Consider the following 20,976-nt stretch of genomic DNA (forward strand, 5'->3'; position numbering starts at 1 on the left):
TGTACTCCTGACGACTAATAAGAAATCATACCCACAACTTACATGGACTACAGATGAGAGCTCCAAAGCAATGGGTATCAATTACTATCCCACGCCATTTGATTAAAGAATTTCATGCTGAATGCTGCTTTATTAAAGAGATGCATCATCCAAAGATGTGAAAGTTAATTAACATCTCCACTGCACTACTAATTGAAGCTGTGAACGTAATACCTCTGGAGCACTAGCTAAGCACTTGCTGGATGACCTCTTAACTCCCAAGATCACTTATTCGTAACAAAAACTTTACTTTTTTTAAATAATAAAAAGATTCTCTAGATACTCAAAGAGAGGAAGGAATGCAGGGAAGTGCAGAAGGACTATACATTTTTTCAATTTTCCAGCTACCAATATGCATCTTTACCATAGATCATTAGCTCTCATAGCTGAAGAAGGTAAACTGTAAGCTAATTGTTCAAGGCTCTTGTCAAATTGTTTTATATATTATGATAATACAATGCTATTTTGAGAGGAAAGCAAACAGCTGATGTATCAGAGAAAATGCGATGTAGAAACAAACATATACTCAAGTTTAGAAATTTTCTTTGCTCTTTATGAGATAAAATCTATTTCACATAAAGAATACTTAAGTAATTCTATTTCAACCATAAATAAACTTTTTGAAACATCAAAGTTGAGAAGCATAATAGAAAAACAAAGTGAATTAACTCAAAATTCATTTAGTTTACTATGTGAGTAAACATGCTTCTCACATTTCAAGATCACCCGAAATGAACATGGTGATGCTTTTCAGTATCTTCTTTCTAGTCTTGGTCGTGCTATGTGATGGTTGAGCTTAATGATCATAAGGGTCTTTTCCAACCTAAATTATTCTCTCACAGATACCTAGAGAATTGTACTCCATACAACGATGGCATAAACATTTTTAGGATCTGACACACACAAGATCCAGCTTTGCCAAAGCACAAGCTGCCCATCTGCATCACCTTGCCAGTGTTCTAAAAATTCCTTGCATACTCACAATTGAAAAGAATGCATCCTATAGTCACCAGAACGATGCACACCCAGCAAACGTTTCACAGAGTGAAGGAATAGGCCCAGAAAGATTCACCGGTACAAAGCTAATCGAACCACAGCCTCTGTACTCTGACTCAAGTAAATGAGAACACTCATTTATTTAAACAATTCAAGGAACTATGTGGAAAAATAAGAAATTTACTTTCAGATAGAAACAAGAACTCCAGTCATGCAACATTAATAACTGATTTGCGCCCAAGTGGGAGCAGTGATGAAGCATACAGGCACTGCTAACTTTGTCCTAAAGCAGACACATTTACAGTCAATTTGGTGCAGGCAAAGTGTACCATCTTAGTTATTTGAAGCTCTTCTCACCTCTCCTTCTCTCACAACATGACAATATCCTTTCACTACAGCAAACAGAACATTTTGAGATACAGTACAGAAACTTTCCAGATCACCATTATTCTTCCGAGCTGAACTCTCACCCTCAGGGTAACCATTTCCTTCTCCACGGGTGCAGCAATTTTGCCAAGTCACAATGCCTTCAGCAATAAACATGCTATTCAAGGTACATTCAGTAGCTGAAGGCAAAAAGCCTGTAATCCACAATTTTGGAATAAAAAGCCACAGCAGAAATTGTAATAGCAAATAATCAAGATTGAGGAAGGAGGGACAATGAAGCATAAAAGCCTGGTATTACAATGTCAAATTGGTTTATTCACTTATGTTCTGAGTGAATGTATTCTTTCACGTTGTTTTTGCTACATTCACAATACAAACTTACTCTATTTCAACTGGAAGCAAGTCCAAGTAGCAGTTACATCTTTAATAAAATTTAAATAAAATTTGTTAATACATTATAGAAGAGATGTTTTCAATATAGCAAGCATAAAATGTAAATCCTAACTTTAGTATATGTTATCATTAAGACTGTCATTACTTTGAAGATTTGCTCAATTAAATTCCTACAGAAGTTTCCTTACATTGCCAGCAATAACAGCAGTCCAGCCAGTGTTGCTGGAATTGCTCTGAGTTCTTGGATGTTGCTTTAATCAGCAGTTAGGCCTTTGCAAGTTCTTGAAGCTGTTGAAAACATTTTCTTCATAAAATTCTGAGGCTGGTACAACAGGTTGTTACAGCTGGTAAGGTTAAGTGTTGCGAGTATTCAGCTATAAACCTAATAGGGATACAAGCTCATAACTGCTTTCTCACATAGCATCTGCATGTCTTACACCTTCTACCACAAACACCCGCCAACACTATGGCTAATGAGAAAACACTTCACTTGACAGGGGGTTTCAAGACACCAGCTATAAATGTTAGCTCTCTAGTTTACAGCTCTCAAATACCTACAGAGTCAGCATCTGTTTGGGATGACTTTTGGATGACAGATCCTCTTGCAAGTCCTTTTTGCAGATAATACGTCTTCTGCAAGAACTACAGTGTAATTGATAGGGTCACCAAGCATCTTACTAGTCACAGCTCATTATTCCATCTCAGGTAAAGAGACAAAAGATGCTTTGATCTAACATGCAGCACTTGCTCTTGTACTCAGCAATGTCCTTTCTGTCCAGGATGTGCCACAGGGATAGACACTTCAAGAAGATGATAAAGACAGTACTCTTGTTTGGCAAGGTGCATCTGGACAGTTAATCCATCACACAAGACCCAGATCAAGTTGCAAGAACATGCTTTGCAAGATCACTTCTATGCTTTCCAGTCTCCAGTCACGTTAAGCAGGGCAGGATCTGGCCCAGCTCTTTTTGGTAACTTAAACATAATTCACATGGGAATGTCTTCTGACAAATCTGTACTTTGTATCAGCAATGAAGGTGGTTTCAAAAGCTTAATTGTTGTTTTTATTTACAGTTTTAACAGGGTCTCACAGTTCATTCCTCAGGAAAAAAACCAGAAAATTGCTATTTCAAAATTGCATCTGGCACCAAACTTTATCCAAGGACTTATAACTTTATTTTCTTATTACCCGGTTTCTTTTTTTTTAATTAACAAAGTTTAGTTGCTTCCTTGAGCAAGACTTTTAACATTATACTTGGATTTTATTGTTGGTATGGGCAATACTATTCCTATCTCTCAACAATCTTGAGAAAGAGACGACACAGCAGTGAAGCAGATGATGCAATTCCTCATGCATTCTGGTACAGCAAGTGTGCTTCAAATTCAACATTCATTGCTCAGTTTTATTTTTACTCAGCTGGTCCAAAATGAAGCAGATCTCTCCAGTCTGTACAAAGTAACTAGCATTCTCCAGAGAACTGTTATATATTGAAGGCAGCTTGACTTAAGTGCATTGTTTGTAAATATTGATGTACACATATTGTAGCACTAATTGTTTCCATCTGTAATCCCAGAATAGAATTAGCCATAATTGTTCAGCTGAATTATTTCACTTTAGTATTCAGTTAGTCAAGGTGACACAACTCTGTGCGCTTTTATCTCATTTCTTTCTATTTTGTGTTTCTTATTTTTAAACCTCATCACTTGTTACTATCCCACTGTACAGCAGATAGTTGCTGAAGTTTTTTTCCTATCATATAACTTCCAACCATGGGATGTCACATAGGTAGCAGGATGTGCAGTGTAAATGAAACTTGCTGCATTAGAAAAATATTATATTGTTCTGGAATTATTCTCACTGCATTTTATGCTTTCTAAACTGTTTAAAAGAATTCCAACAGGAATGAGACTTATTCAGATAATTCTCCTTGCGATTTTACAGGCATCAAGAAACATCCTCAGATACAAGATAAACACAGCCTATTTCAAAGAAAACATCTGCCTTGTAACACTCCCTTCTACATCTTCTGAACTGTACTATACCTGAGTCATACGACACTGATCTCAAGCTAGGCCAAGTCAAAATCATACATCAATAGGCTCTTTTCTGATGGATTTTTATGATGCATGACATGATTTCACACAGATGATCAAACTGGCATCCACTCTGAAATGCAGCCTAGTCTCAAAAGCACACTATTTCTTCTCCTCAGCTCAGTAACCACTAGGTACTTATTTGCTCTGGATTCAGAATTCATGTAGAATCCTTTTTTTTATTTTTATTTTTTGGTGTGTGTGTGTACTAATACCTGTAAAAGCATGGATGGTCCTCCTTCCACCTTTCCACTCCCACCATGTCTAGAGACAGTCTTGGATTGCATCCTAGTGCTTTCTCATTAACACTTAATTTCCCATTCCTTATCCTACTGTGTCTTCAGGAAACATCAGTGAATTCTGTCCACATGATCTCTCAGATGCTTTTATACTGACATTGCTGGAAGCACTCTGTTTGGCAACCTGCTCTCTGTACGCTTTTATGGAAAAAGGTAATCACCTTTCTCCAAGATGGGCAGACACTCAAGTTCAAAAGCATTGAGTCTGGTATAGGAAGGTGGAGAATTATAAATATGTATGTCATTCCCAAAGTAATGCCTCCTATTTACTTCCATGAAAAGTACAATAGATACAAAGAGCACAATAACTGTTTGACAAAACAAAATCTCAGCTAAAAACCAGTGCTTTTCAAGCTGTCACCACCATTATCTATGCATTTTCATTAGCAATGAACAGGTGCCTGCACACTGCCCTCCAGAAAGTCTCTATGGCCATCTAGAGTGTGGCTTGTCTTTCACATCACTGTCTCCACTGGTGAAAAGCACCACTCACCAGCACACTGATGCAAAATACTTAGTTAATTTTCAAAGACGAGCACTTTGATACTCCATACAGATAAGAATAGGCTCCTTTATGTAGACATTGTGAGGACATGCCGAAGAGCAATCTACAAGACAAGGAAGTGCAAAGAGGAAACTTGCATACCTCAACATCAGTTCCATACAAGGGAAATTGAAGGACCTCTTGCAAGAATCCACGAACGACAGGTGCAAGTGTCAGTCAGGTGCAAGGTTAGATTTAATATTTATGACAATAGGCTTCATGGAAATTCTATGAAAATTCAAGTCTTAAATGTATACAGTTCGGGTGATTTAGCTCTAGAGAGTACATGCTTTGTGGAGAGATCCCCATGTACACTGTAATAAACCAGAGTTGGCCTTCTAAACTACTATTTGGTTTAGGGAGCTTTCTTAGTTACGATCTTTGGTAAAACAATGGTTCTCACATCCACTGTTTGGTCTTCATAAACATTCAGCAAGCACTGATGAATGTCAATGGGTGCCATTTTTCCTGAATGGAGGAATTCAACGACATACCTTTGCTTCATACATGCTTCTATGTCAGACACCATTTTGTCAGACTGCCCTCTCTGACTCCGTGGGCCAAAGGCATTGCTTTTCAAGCAACTTTATTAGAGAAATTTAGAAAGAAGAAAATTAATTGCACATAATTTCAAAGAGCTCCACCTTAAAGAAAAATATACAGAGCAGTTATATACCACTTTGAAAATCAGGCTCCTAAACTCAAGGAAAGGAACAGACTAGAAAGCATTTTCTTTTAGAGAAGGTTGATTTCCTCCCCCATTTTAAAAACATTTTGTATTTTGACACCAGCGGCAATTTTTGGAGCAATGCTCTCACTATCTTGAGAATCATTGGAAAGCTCTGCTGGGATAATCATTCAGTAATAGACCTTCCCCTTTCATTTGATCAGAAAAGTTTTATTTGCCTATAATCTGAAGCCAAGCATTGATAAACTGGAATCACAAGTGATATGTTACATAAACTAGTCATCCAGAGTTAAAATACATCTTCATGCAACAAAATACAACTTGCCACTTAGGAAATACATGCTATCCAACATACTGAGCTACTTTGCTTCTAGCACATACTCCCTACCCTATCAATATACAACAACATTCAGTTAAAGAAGTACAGATTAAAATACAAAAAAACAGGATCAGACAACCTCTATAAAGGCCAGAAAGGCTTTGTCAGGCTATTATGATAACTGGGTAATTAGGGTAGATCAGATCTTTCTCCTTGTTCACACAAAATAGGGAGCATTTCTAGCATTTAAATCCACCAGCCAAGTAAATCAGGCCCTGATCAATCAATGCATCTGGTTGTTTTTTTCCAGCTGACCTAAACATTATTAATCTGGGTTATTCACAGAACAGAGATCTGGCATAAAGCCTACGCTATATGATATGGGATATTATGGCACTCCAAGCATGAAACGAGCAGCAGTGCAGAAAACAGAACTAAGCAAAGGGACAGAGCCTTGAGAACATAACAGATGATAAAATGAGAAGGGACCAGCTTATCAACATAAATTAATATTTCCCACTGAGCTATACTTTACCAAAATACAAGTTCACTGACAGTGACAGAAACTAGTTCTTTCCTGCAAGAAGGTGCTGACCACTAAGTCTGTAATCTTTCTTCATTCCTCCCCCATTAGAAGAATATATACATTTTTTAAGTTAATAAACTTTAATAATTATTACTGGTAATAAATTCACTGTTGGTGGTGGCACTATATGTATCTTACAATAGCTCTCTAGCTGGTGTAACTCCTATGAGGATAAAGTATAAGCAACAAGAATTAAAAAGTGCTTGGTTAAGTCAGTTTTACGCGCACAGGCACAAACTTTTATTAGCAGCTCTCAGGGCTGACTAAAACACAAAAGGTATAAAAACCAATGTGCAAAGCTATCTGCAAAGATGTTGGCAACCTACAGCACTTGTTGAACACATTAACAGAATCAAAGAACAATAGAATAGAATCAAAGAACAATAGAATGGCTTGGGTTGCAAGGGACTCCGAGGGTTGTCAAGTTCTAATCCACCTGCCACAGGCAGAAGTTAGTGATGCAAACCTATCTGGTCTCAGAGTTTTGAAAAATGTATTAGGGTTTTTAGGATTCCTTTGTGAATGCAAACTGTTCTGTAACTGAATAAATGAAAGCTAGCTTCCTGTTCAGTTTTATCTTTAATTCTTGCTCAAATTCTGCTCTTTGCCACTGTTACAGCTATCCGGCCACCATACAGCAACTTCGGAGCTAACAACAGCAACAACTTCTCTCCCTCCTGATATAAAACTCACCTGCATGCCAACCTCCTTCTTCTCTAAACAAGTCACCTCACACACAGCAAAAAAAAGCCCTTCCAGGAAAACAAAACAAAGTGAAACAATAAAACAACACAAAACCTTTCTACATGGATTACTGTCCCAAAAGCGAGGCTAATGAGAGGGATGTGCACACAAAACCACTGCAGAGACATCTCACAGATTCCACATCAACAAAGAGTTGTTCATTTTCCATGTCATGCAATACTTAGAAAAATTAATAGGACTTAGATGTGGTTTGAAATATACGCCTTGCAAGCATGAATCAGATATTAGAATCATTTGCAAACCCAAATCCATCACAGAGTTAGAAATACTCAGCATACTTTAACCATGCAAAAGTGCATGCTAAATAACAATGAATTACTATTAATAATGAAGCAATATTAACAGCCCTCTGTGGAAAAGCTGTTGCACTTGAACCTAGAGTTGAGATATGAAAGTTCAGTGGAAGTCTCTAATGAAGAGTGGACTGCCAAGTCAACTGGAAAAAGTAAAATCATTCTCAGATGTGAGTCAGAAAACAGCTCACACTGTTCTCTTCCCAAGAGCTTTCTGAGGCAGAATAAGTCTAATACTCCCCTACCTTCCACAGGGCATCCATGAATGTCATAGTACTCCTGTAAACTCATGGATTGAGTTTCCTTCACTGTCTCCAGTATATAATTTGTTCATTAAATGCAAATTTAAAAAAAAACCAACAAAATTACCCACATAAACAAACAAACAAAAAAAACACCGCCCTTTTGTCGTAGTAAATTTCTTCCCTCCATATTCCTTTAGTATATGAACTCTCTAAAAATCATATGAAGGTATTTTGCAAAATTTAAATCTACTTTTCCTTCTGTCTGCCAAGACATTTTAAAAATCATGTTGTTTTTTTTATGTTGTCTCTTTTTGTGACAGTGCAGCACATTTTCAAGCTTTGTAACATTTGCTTACTTCCCCATTCCTATTACCTAGTCTCTAATCTGCATTACGTAGTCATTTAAAACGATGCAGCTCTCCTTTCACTTTCACCCAGCTATCATAATTTATGGTGAATATTATGTGTGAGCTATCTAAAGTTTTTTTACTTTGATCACAAGAGACAAAGTAACGAATATGAATAAAATGAAGGCAGAAGTAATTCTGCCGACAAATCAGCAAACTGCTGGGTACCTGGCTATGCACTGTAACATTTTCATCATCCATTATCAAAAGATCTTTATGCGCATACCCATATTTATATTTGCATTAGTTAAGAAAATAAAAAGCTACAATGTTTTTATCTTTAACACCCCTTTAAAGTTCCTACTTTTTCTCATCTATTCGAGTTCTAACAAGGACTGTCTCTTGGTAACAATTTCTTCTTAAACTGTTGTGAAAAGGGTAAGTTTGTTTAGTAGAAAACCCCAGAGGAAAACACAGACTTTTAAATCTCTACAGTTAAAATAACAGCACTACTGAAACACCTCATTCTCACTTCCAAGTATCTACAAAGTATGTTTAGGTTCCTGGTACAAAACCCTTTAAAATACTAAGCTTTAAAACAAGTATAAATCATAAGTGCTAATTAAGTGATAACGCATACACTACAACTCATTTTGTAAAAGCAAGTAGTAGCATTTCGACATAAAGTCTCAGTAAGGTATTACAAAATTGGATACAGATTTATCACCACACCATTTCAACACTGCACTTAACTTTGCTTGCTATGCTTCTACATGTTTGTACAGCAATTGAACATGATATATTTCATCAATAGGAAAAAGAATAGCAGTACATTAGGAATTTATTCAAACACTTTTTAAAAAGATTGTGTTATGAACTGGAAGTAGAGAGTTGGGAAGGTGTATCAGACTTTTTTCAACACAAAACATCTGTACTATGTGTCTTCATGAGGTTAAAAAAAAGCACAAGAACCCTTTGATATGGCCTCATTTAAGACACAGTTTAAGTTGTAACAAATACAAGAAATAAACATAGTAAAGATACCAAAATGACTCTATGTAACTTGAAGTTCAAAGTTTTTTGATTCAGATAGTTGAAATATTAGTGCATTTTCCTTGCACGTTAAAAATACTTCCCAAAACACAACTATGCTAACAACTCTGCTCAAACTCAAAATTGGCAACCATTCAAGAATGTATTTCTAATGTGCGTTTTAATAATAGCAACAACAAGAGATGAGCAAAGTTTCTCCTCACAGCACAATAGTTCCAGGCCTAACTCCATTCAAACCTCCTGAATAGGTTTCTTTCAGAATTTCAAACCAGACACTATGACAGGCAATTCCATGCTGTATAAATCATTTCTAATTGAAAACTGTTCCACTGAGAAGATAAGCTCATACAACCTGAAGACTTAAAAGATTCCTTTAATTTTTATAGGAATTGATATTATAGAGATATAATATCTATATATGAAAAGAGAGAGAAAATTCCAGATCAGTAGCATTAATATTTGTTCTAGTAACTGAGAATTAGAAGCTTTCTAAATTATACATTTTAAAGCACATAACAAACAGTCAGTAAGACCTACCTTAGAGAAATGCTACAGTATTACCATAAAGAGCAAGAATAGACTCAATAGCCACTCTCTCAGAATCAGAAATGTCACAGAGCCAACTTCAAGACTTCCCTGCAAGTTATTTCCCTGCTATAAACTTCATCTTGTTTACTGAGGGGCTTCTTATAGTAACAAGTCAGAAATCTGTTGCTATAAAGCTCCTAGCTGAGACAAACCTTTCAGATCAGCACAGAGCACGGTTTGTTCTCCTTTGCTACGTATCAGTCTATTCAGAACAAGGCTCACATATACATTAGAAACTGATGTTTCAGTAGAAACCAACTCCCCAAAAAATCAAAACCAAACAGAATAACAAGACAAAGCACTTCATGATTAATGTCCTAAAAAAAATTAAATAAATAAACAATACATGAATTTGAAAAAATAAATTACTTCCAAATTCTATAACACAGTCATGTATGACTTCTACTTAAGAAACCGTTGAATTTCATACACAGAACTTTACAGCATCCCATTCTTGTACTGCATTCAAGTAACGATGTCTACATTCATTAGATGATGTAATTTTTCCTTAATTTTGCCATACAGAGATGCCATGAGCTTTGATTAACAATTTGGAAACAATTTTTTACATTCTAATCAAAACTGTCTCATTTCTCTGTATGATACTTTGTACCAAAATATGAAGCTTACTAACTCAGTGAAATTACAGGATTGGAGTCTAATGAATTACATCCAAACTGGCCAAAGTTAAAGGTTTTCTGAGTGAAAACCAAGATTAAGGAAAAAAAACAGGTTCAAACCCTAATAATTCACAGTATTTCAGAAAGAATTTATTCAAAATACCATATCAATAAAGATGAATGAATCTCTTTTCACCATTGAGGCAAAAAAAGCAAGATTATATCAAATTAAAAACATGTTGTTTCCCCCCCCCCCCCCCCCCCCCCCCATAGGAACATCAAACATTAGTTCAGGAAAGCACTTTAGCAATTATTTTTTCCTCAGTTTTTCCTTAAACTTTCATTTCAACAGGAATCATGTTTCATAAAAAATTTCCAAACAAAACCATTTGGGCCTTACCTCTGTCACTGAAGTCATCCACAAGAATGATTTCTGCAATCAGGCTGTCTGGAGTGCGGTTGATAATACTGTGTATTGTTCGCAAGAGGGAAGTCCAGCCTTCATTATGAAATGGGATAATTATGCTGGTATTTGGTAGCTTTTCCAAGTACACCTTGTGCTTACAGCTAGAGAGAGAGAAGAGAACAGTTGTGTAAGCGCACAGAAAAGTCTGCCTTGGCATTTACTGCCAACAATTTTGGCCTCTCAGCTGCCATATTCTCAACACAAATTAACAGTATCCACAAGTACAAATCCAGCTTCCCATCTAGATATCCAAAACAATCCTAAAAGCTGTGCATATAGCAGCAGCAACACATTCTGAAGGTGCTAACTGACAAAAATAGCAAAATGTAAACTACACTGACATCTTAACTGAACAGTATCTAACTTAGTAACAGTGCTTAAACTTATGTTTTCAATAGTAACTAGTTTTCGTGTGTGTATGCAAAGAATCCCCTTATTCTTGAAAAGCAAATAATGGTCTTGCAATTCAGTTTCTCCTAATACCTGAAAAATGCTTCAATAATAATGCTTAGTAACTGAAATGGATAAATCATTATCTTTTGCATTAAAAAAAAAAAAAAAAGAAAAAGAAAAGAAGGAGGAAAGGGACACGTTCTATCAACAGCACGGCACTACATTGTCAACCACATCCAAGGTGGACAGTGAAACTGAATGATTGCACCTTCTCCAAGAAAAAATTACACTCTGACCAAGGTATCCATACAAACACGCACAAACTGCTTTGTGATAAAATGACAACAAAAAGCAGACAAAACCTTTGACTTCCCACTTACAAGTACAAACATCAGTGTTTTTTAGAAAAAATAACTTCATACCAAATACTGCAATAGGTTATAATGTTGATTTACATATATTTGCAGCCAGTTTGGCATTTCTAGTTTACAAGTGTTACTTGAAAATCATTATTTAAATGTTTTCCTAAAAATAATATTTAAATTTGTCAGCCATTTCTTCCTAGACCATGGAAACAATGAAATTAATGACTATCCATTTGCATAAATAACTTCATGGAAATATTTCAGTAAGCAATTTGCTGGGAGAACATACACATGCTGCAAAACGTACAGCTACTCTACAAGAGCATGTAAAAATTCTTCTACTTAGCTGTAGGATGGAGTAAAACAAAGGGAACCGATTACAGATACCTGAGTCAGCTGACAAATCAAGAAAACCACCACTGTTAACAATAATATCCGATTAGAATACATACATCTTATGCTTTTCCAGAAAGTAAGATTTTCCCTGTAGTATTTTTAGCTCTCCCTAGGTAGGTTTCTAAAATTCAAAAGTTCATCATCTCATTTGGAGGAGAAAAAACAACCAAAACCAAACCCATAACAATGAATACTCAAACTCCAGAATGCTTTTTCTTTCTAAAAAATATGTTCTTTCTAAAGGGGAACCCAATTCTTAGCTATCTTGCAAATCCTAACACTTGCACACATGTATTTTGGTCACCAGCCTCAACTTGAATGTGTTGCAATTTTCAATGAATACACAGTGCTAAGTGTTTTTCCAACTTAAGTGACAGAATAGCGAAAGTCAGTGTGTTCTTTGGATACGTTTAAATGTGGGATACTAGGAAATCCAAAAAATAAATCATAGATCAACTTCAAAAAAGGACGGTTGATTTAAAAAGGCAGGCAGTTCAGCCAGACAGTTTCAATCAAATCACGATTTGCTCGAAGAACTAATTCAATACAGAAAAGATTATTAACATAGTTGATGTGAATCAACATTACTTAATACTCTCTCTTTCATGAACAGATCTTTCATGAACAGGCAAATGTATTAATTGAGAGCTCCAGTGTCACATCACTGTCTGATTAAAAAATTAAAAAGACAAAAATCAGTGTGGATTGAATAAAAAGGTGTGATTGCTAGGTCTTCCAATTTTTTATTTTTATTTTTGTTGGGAAGGTATTTGCTATTTTTAGCTGGGTTCCACTGGGATCAGTTTCTGCCCTGGTAGTATTTTCACTTGGATTAACAAGTAAAATTATTTGTGAGAACAAAGTGGATTTGAATGATGAATGAAGATGACGACAGGTCATTTGACGCCTGCAGCTTAATTTTGCATATGTTGTAAACTAGATCACTTGAATGAGATGTGTGTATATTTATACTAACATACAGACTCGGGAAAAAAAAAGCTCCCATGACATTTAATAAGTTTTCTGCCCTCAGTTCTATAGACAAAATATTTGAAATCAGTGGATTTTTTAAATTATTATTATTTTTTTAATTTTTGCTTCAGCTTCCATTGTATTAAAATCATGATAGTGTTCTCAATAATCAGTCTTGGGTATGCATGTAAACTCAACATCATTACCCTTACTGACATAAGCATAACAATCCAAGATTAGCATTAGAGAACATTATTTGACTATTCTTCCATAATTTTCATTGTATTTTTCCGTGCCGTGCAAGTACTGTACAAAGGACATTATACAATTCCCCTGCTCAAATCTTCATAATTATGTAACTGCATTAACAATTTAGACTTGAGCAAACATTATACAGAAACGTGTGTGCGTACAAGAAAAATTAATATGACAATGCAGTATAGCTCCACTGGCACCAAACTTGTGGATAAATCAGATGCAATGGTATTTTCAAGATTATCACCACAAATAAAAAGTTATCAACCTTGAATTGCACTTTCAGATATTGCTCTTCTTGAGCAGTCTTGCCTTTCATTCCATAAACTTTTCTTCCAATTTATTTGAGCATTTAATTGGTATTTCTTACCAAATTTAACAACACAGTACTACCTTTTGTACTCTATGGACTTGCATGGGGGATGTTAAGAACTGAGGACACCAGGGCATGATTTGTTTCCAAACTAATTTTCAAAGCACTAAGAATTTCCTCTCTGGCCAAAATATCTTCCTCTTATTTTTAGCCCCCCTCCCTCCCAATAATTGGACAATTTACTGTGTGCTGCTTTGGTGGAAAATAGTTTGGCCGTGAGACAATAGCGTGCCCATGTGGCCAAGGTCAATGGCATCCTGCAATAAAAAGAGCATGGCCAGCAGGTTGAGGGAAGTGATTCGTCCCTCTCTCTGCTCTGCCCTAGTGAGGTCACATCTGTAATACCGTGTCCTGTTCTGGGCTCCCCAGTTCAAAAAAGACAGGGATCTCCTAGAAGGAATGCAGAGGAGTGCCATAAAGATGATAAAGAGCCTGGAGCATCTCCTGTAGGAGGAAAGGCTAAGTGACCTGGGTCTGTTCAGCCTATAGAAAAGACGACTGAGGGAGATCTGATTAACATTTATAAATATCTAAAGGGAGGCAGGAGGCAAATCCATAAGGCCAGGCTCTCCTTGGTGGTGTACAGCGATATTACAAGGAGCAACGGCCTAAAACTTGAATATACAAAGCTCCACGTAAACATGTGGAAGAACTAGTGATGGTGCATTAGAACAGGTTGTCTAGAGAGGTTGTGGAGTCTCCTTCTACGGAAATATTCAAGATCCATCTGGATGCCTACTTGCACAACCCATCATAGAGTACCTTCTTCCACAGGGGGTTAGATGCAATGATCTTGAGGTCCCTTCTAATCTCTGCAATTCTATGACTCTGTAATGATATGCCACTTCAAGCATAGCTGCTATAAGGACAGGTACCAGTAGATATGGTTGCCTTCAACCAGATGCAGAACACCAAAGAAAGGCAGGGTAACAATTCAGTAATAAAGAAGGAACAGCTTATTCCTTTCCAAGGATCCGGGCTCACCAAATACTCCACAGAAGGCAATCTCCTTGTAGAGAAACTATTCCCTTGTGGCTGCCACCCCTTAGATGAGGTAAGGGAAGGATGGACCCAGAGTCCACTCTTTCTAGTCACACAGGTGAACTGCTCACACCAGTGCTTACAGAGCTGATCACATGCCTTCACCAGGTGCTCAATCACTGATTTAGTCTATGACCAAACTGTTCCCATATAGCTGTGTTTCAGCAACCCCAAAAATACTGTTGTTTTCCCAATGTTTTGAGAAATAGGAAAGAGCTATATAATACTGTTTATTATAAGGACCTAACACAAACATCAGCAGAAACTGGCAACTATGAAATCACTATTTATTTATTTAATAAAAAGCTATGGTAGAATTTATGAATAAATTATTTGTATAGTAAAATCTTAAGCATACAGAACTGACAAACGGAACTCTCTACAGCCTGCTTATCTTAAACACCATTCCTACATTATGTTATTATAACTGGGCCATCACATGTTTTAACTCACTGTGAAACACTTTAAACTGACCTTGGGCAGAAACAAACAAGAGACATCATTTCTTTTGAAGGCATAGAGACAGCTCTGTTAATGCCCTGATGAGTTTTAGGTTAAAAAAAAAATCCTACAATATTGTATATCTTAACTAAAGATGTAGAACCACAACATGTTGCATCTTTTCTGCTTCTCTGCTAACAGAAATGTACAGAGATCCACCAGCTGTGTAGAACAAATGAAAGAAAATGGGCTTCAAAAATGATCATAAAGGAGAGAGTGCTGGCACCATTTCAGCCACTTCACAGCAAAAGTTGATTCATAAAAGCAGCAATTTGTTTGACCCCATGGATAAAACAACTGCAATATTTTATGCACGTTAAAGGATGCCAATAACAATGTCTTGGCCAGCTACCAGGGTCTGTGCTTTCTAGACACATCAACTACCTTTTAAACTGCACTTTCTGAAGCATAATAGCACAGGAGAAGTTAAATGCCTTTCAGACATCCCACTGCTGCATTTAGAAAACAAGGCAGCAGCCTCCTACAGCAGTTACTTCATCATAAATGTAGACCACCTCCAATTTTCTCGTGTTATAGAAAGAGTAAGTTACAGCAAAATAGAATCAGCTTGCAACCTTTCTTCTACCAGCTCTGTCAGTACATGCTCTCTTAGCAGATCTGACTTTTCCTTCTCATTCTTTAATGCAAGAAACTACAGCACGCAGTGGGCACCCAGCTGCTGACAAGCCCATGACAAAGCTACCTCGACACAACATTTTTCCAGTGAAGATTTACATAGTAATTGTCCTAGCACGTCAAAGTGTTCAATTTACAGCAATAAGCTTCAGTCACACCGTGTTTCTGTTCCAATCTAGCCTTGTAACTCCACCTGATAAAGTAGTGATAACTGATAATTTCTACTGCTGTTTGACAAGGCTGTAAAATTAGTCTGGGTGTGAGCTGATGGAGGGGAAAGTAATCTTTACTTTCACAGCAGTTCTCCGTTGGGAAGCAAGAATGCTTTACTGACTATGGGATTCAAATGTCACAACACTTCTTCTTCCCTACTGGAACAAATAAATCTTCTGCAAAAACTTATTACTATGTTCAGAGAAAAAGAAAGATACAATTGTACAGCAGAAATCATTTGTGTTATTGCTGTTAAGTGCACTAACAAAAAAATCAATGCATCCTGAAAACTGCATAGGAAAAGCCTTGCATCTTTTATGCAGGTTTTCACTCAATAGTGATTTCATAAGATCATGAAGCTGAGTTAGGTGCTTGTTATTTCACATCTATGTCATTTTGGTCCATCACAGGCAATCACTCCAAAAACTCTGCATAGCTTCAAAGAAATCAGAGTGCTTACCTCAGTTCATTATTCAAACAGAAAGTCTTCTCTAACCAAGGAAAGCGAGCATACAAGACAGATGAATCATATGATACAGAGCATGTCTGTGCTTGCAAAGCCTTGTTCTACAAGATAACGAAGTTTAAAACTCCATCACTGATGGCAAAATCTTAAGATATATATCTCTGTAATGTGCCTTAAGAAACTTACCTATTTATTCATATATATTAAATTTAGGCTTTGAAAAAAAATGAATGCATACGGTTATTTTATCCCATCTCAAAACTCCTCACTTAAAGGAATCTTACATCAGCAGGCATCTAAGTACTGCATTTCAGCTTTAACTTTGCACTTCATCACCTATGAATGCCTATTCCAGCAAGCAACCCGATTTATATAAAAAGTATAAATGTATACACACACACACTTTTGTTTTTTTGAGAGAAGATTATAAAGATTATTGGTGTACTCAAAATTCATTCATCACAGCAAGCAAACCTATCTGATTTCTTCTCAGAAATGATGCAGATCTTAACAGAATCGTCACAAAGCCTCTAATATAAATCTATGTTTGTCTTCCTGACTGTAGGAAAATGAAGAGGACCAAAGCTCAAGTTTTCATTGTTTCAAAATGCATTCTAATCACACTGCTTTAGTAACAAATTAACCTTTGACATTCAACTACCATTGATCTTCTGTTTCAGAAATTCTAGGTATTCTTTCACCACTTGACCTTGTGCTCCAGAGCTATTCTACAGGCTGCCAAAGGTCAGCCACATCTTTTCCATACTAAAAGTACTGCAGCTAAGTACAAGATTCCAACCACATTCTACTTGACTGAGAATACAACAGGATACTGCGAATCATCTGGAATTTCTCTTGAAGCGTCAAAAGGATGAAACATTAGTGCATATAGAACTCAAAGCACAAAAAACCTGGAGCCCATTTTATCCAAAACTCTCTCCTTAACTATAAAGACATCAGAGCAGAGAATTACAGTAACAGTATCTGATTAGTGAGGAAGCACAGAATTGCATGCAATGTTATACTGTGAGATGATAAGCAAGGCATCTTAGGGCAACAAGGAAAATGCAAACATTGTACAGGAGGATGCTCCTCTGCTGGAAAAGAAGCTCAGGACTCAGCACTTTCAGGTTTTATCAAGCCACTGGATTAAGTTACTCTGACATCGTTAAGTTCTTTGTCCCTAATTAGTGAAAGAATATAGTGGTTGCTGCATTACCCAAATTCAAATAAATGGAGAAAGCATGCCTTTCTATCTCCAGAATGCTTCAATTATATAAGGGATATATAATTGAAGTTTACACTAAAGCTTCCAAAAGTTAGTGGACAGAGCAGATGATAAAATGTATTGACGGGTTTGGTGAATAAGAACTAGAGGGTATTTGATGCAGTTAACATCAGGTTGATCTAAAACACATTATAAAAAGTTCCTGCATTACACAAAAATCAGTTGTCTGTCAGTGCAAAAGGCTGCAAGACCTGCCATTATTAGGAAATTCAGTAATAAAATAAACTAAGCAAGCACAAGCACAGTATTCCTGTATAAAGACACTGAGGGCTATAGGCTGCATGTATCATCCAAAAATCCAATTACCATGCTGAAAGAATCCAAGGGAAACAAACTGGAAGCAGCAGCCAGGCTCACATATTTCTTTCAATATCACCTTTCAATATAGATAAGATAAAATAATGGGTGAGATACTATTAGGTCCGACTGTTGTCAACAACAAAGTCACAGCCAGTAGGCATGGGAGCAAAAGCTGTGAAAATGTTGCAGTCAAGACTCACAGACCATAAGCATCATAAGTGTGATCAGCGAGTTCTCACATGTACTACCACATCTTGTGGCCAGGGCAGCCTTTGGGAAATTAGAGCTCAGTAAGGCCATTTGTAATCCAATCAAACAAAATAAAGAAGTTGCTTTTTCATTCTAGCCTCACTGCACATTTCCAGTCCTTATTTCATGACATACAGCAGCTAACTCTGTTGCTAACAAGAGTGTACCTGCAATTTACGTGAGTTTTTAGCACTAGAGCTGAAATTTCATTTACTTAGCAGCATGTAAACTTATGCAAGATGATAGATGCTTAACTGTATGAAAAAAAAATGCCCAGAAATGAAGTGAGAATTGATATAAAAGAACAAGGAAGGTATAGTGAAGCTTTAACTAAAACTATTAAATTGCCAGCAAACACAAGCATTGTATTCATCCATGAAATGCAAAGGTCTGGAACTCCAGAACATTCAGTCTTCCTCACTGATCTTGAAGTTACTTGTGGTTTCCTTGTGAGATAAAAGTTTTAACCACTGTCAAAAGCTAACAGTCTTGGCTATCCCAGATGCACAGAACTGGCTGTAGGGTAAATATCCTTCAGTATTCCTTTCCCTATTGAATTTAGATTTCACAGCTATGTTTATTGCAGCTTGCTATATTCTCAGCTGTACGACTTTACTGCAATTCAAACCCCACAAGAATGACTTTCCTGCACCTGTATAAACAGCTTGCTTCGCTTATTAATTTTTTTTTTTTTCTAGTAAACAGACCCATTAATCTGGGCTATCCTTATTGACCTACTCAACACCGCAGATACTGCTCCTCACCAACAGGGTGGAGAGGGAATCATCAGTCTTTGGCCCCATTTTAGTTGTTACTGTTATAAAAACAGGCACACAAAGCATCCAGAAAGCACCTAGGAATTATTCCATTGGTACTACCAATGCATACACTGCAGAGGAACTGATAGAGACAGAAAGCCACAAGTTTTCTCAAGTATAAAATATTTCTGATCCTGTTTTTGAGGAGCTACAAACTTTGAATGAGATGCCCTGAAGCAATTGCAGAGCGCAATCTGGCGAGGCTTGGAAATGGGGACATTGCCTATCATGTTTTGGCACGCATGACTTTCCACCTTCACTACATTACACAGTAACTGCAACAGGAAAAAGCTATCAGTAATAACCTCCAGCTTTATTACTACCCCCATAGAAGAACAATTTGTGCTTAATCAGCTGCTCCGTGGCCAGATAAGTTTAATATAATACTAATAAACATTAATATAAAGAAAGGCAGCCCTATGCTGAGAAGTCTGAACTAACACTTTTCTCAAGTACCAGAAGTGGGCTAGTAGATTTTGTGGTTTGTAGACTGCAGTCAAACTAAGCATAGGAGTAAGCAAGGTAGGAAAAAAAAAGTTGCATCAGCTAGCTAGTAGCTGTTCTAAGTTAAGCACACCCAGAGTGCCTCTTCAGCATCCCTGGATAGCAGTGACATCTGCCCTCTGAGCAATGAGATGGCACTGAATTATTTATCTACTGACTACTGCAGAGATTACTCAAGTGCCTTTGAGCTAACTTTTACAACTTCTCATGGAGTTTTCCATCATTAAGCATAAAAAAAGGAAAGCAGAGAAGCCAGCTTCTCATCTGGAGGGAATGGAGCTGCAGAAGAACTGGGTCTGGAGGGCAACTAACATCAACCAGCATGCTAGAGGATTCAGATATTAAATACTGAATGATTACAGAACTAAAACACCAGCTTGAATTTTTAAAATGCATTTTTCTCCCATGTAAGTCTAGCAATCCTATGTTGTCATGTTTTTATGATTTTTGGTTATAGATATTCCTGTAACATCATGTTACTCCAGAGCATTCTGTAGTGCACTAGGAGTTAAAGAGTTAATGCAAAATTTACTAAAATATAATTAAGGAATAACAGTAACTCCATGACTGTTCCACAGACCCCTCCAAAAAACACAAATAAAGCAGAACACAAAATAAAAGCAAACAAGTCCACAAATCCACAGCTAAACAAAAAAACTTAAGAAGTCTCCCTGCTTTTTTTTTTTTTCAGCTTCATTTAAAAATAGAAGGGACAGCAACCTTACTGCATTCAAACATTTTGAAATAGAACCATTCAGGCATTCTCAGCTTCTATTGCTGATAAGGAGTTGAAGAGCTTCAGTTATGCAGAACAAGTATAGAGAAATGTGTGGTGGTTTGTTTGTTTGTTTTTGTTTGTTTGTTTAATTATGAAAACAGAACAACCTCATTAGTTAGTGTTAAGGAGACAGATGATATTCCATTTTTATTTCCAAAGAAAAATATTTTAGGGCTGCATCTTTTCAGAGGCCTGTAAGAAATATAACATCAACAAACATTGCTTGGACTTTGAGAGGAAGCCTACTGGGCTACCATTGCCCCCACCTCATACAGCAAGAACCACTCAACACTTAGAAACACTGACTCCAGACCATGCCTGCTGAAAACAAATGTCACAGAAATCCGGATGGGCATCCTTAGTATGAATTACTTTGGGTATCAGTATAAAATGGATCTATCTATAGCTCTGGAAACCTGAAAAGGATGAGATTTCTGGTAGTAGATTATTTAGGTAAGCCAAAAAGGATTTGTACATCTCTGCATGCACAAGTATAAACAAGTGTTTTACAAACCACAGATAGAAGGATTGCTGTTGGAATAAACCTATGTGAACACACCTACAACATGGAAGATCTTGAATCATAACTCTTGCAGTTTATTGGCAACCAGAATCAACTTGAATTCTTTTCATTCAAGAATGAACAGCTAAAAAATTAGATGCTCTGGTTTATGAGGAATTAGGAGTTTCAAACAGAGTATATACC

General features: G+C 36.7%; 1 protein-coding gene across 3 annotated transcripts in view; it reads right to left on the bottom strand.

The window, feature by feature from the left end:
- The window catches only part of GALNTL6 (polypeptide N-acetylgalactosaminyltransferase like 6), a 421,689-nt gene that overhangs the window by 227,083 nt on the left and 173,630 nt on the right, over window positions 1-20,976 (bottom strand). For all 3 annotated transcript variants that reach the window (XM_052682320.1, XM_052682319.1, XM_052682321.1), the window contains exon 4: window positions 10,657-10,823. In XM_052682320.1, the coding sequence (XP_052538280.1) occupies window positions 10,657-10,823 (167 nt within the window). The remainder of the gene's footprint in view (window positions 1-10,656; window positions 10,824-20,976) is intronic.

Source organism: Tympanuchus pallidicinctus, unplaced genomic scaffold (genome assembly GCF_026119805.1).
Source record: "Tympanuchus pallidicinctus isolate F22 unplaced genomic scaffold, pur_lepc_1.0 scaffold2, whole genome shotgun sequence".
NCBI lineage: Eukaryota > Metazoa > Chordata > Aves > Galliformes > Phasianidae > Tympanuchus > Tympanuchus pallidicinctus.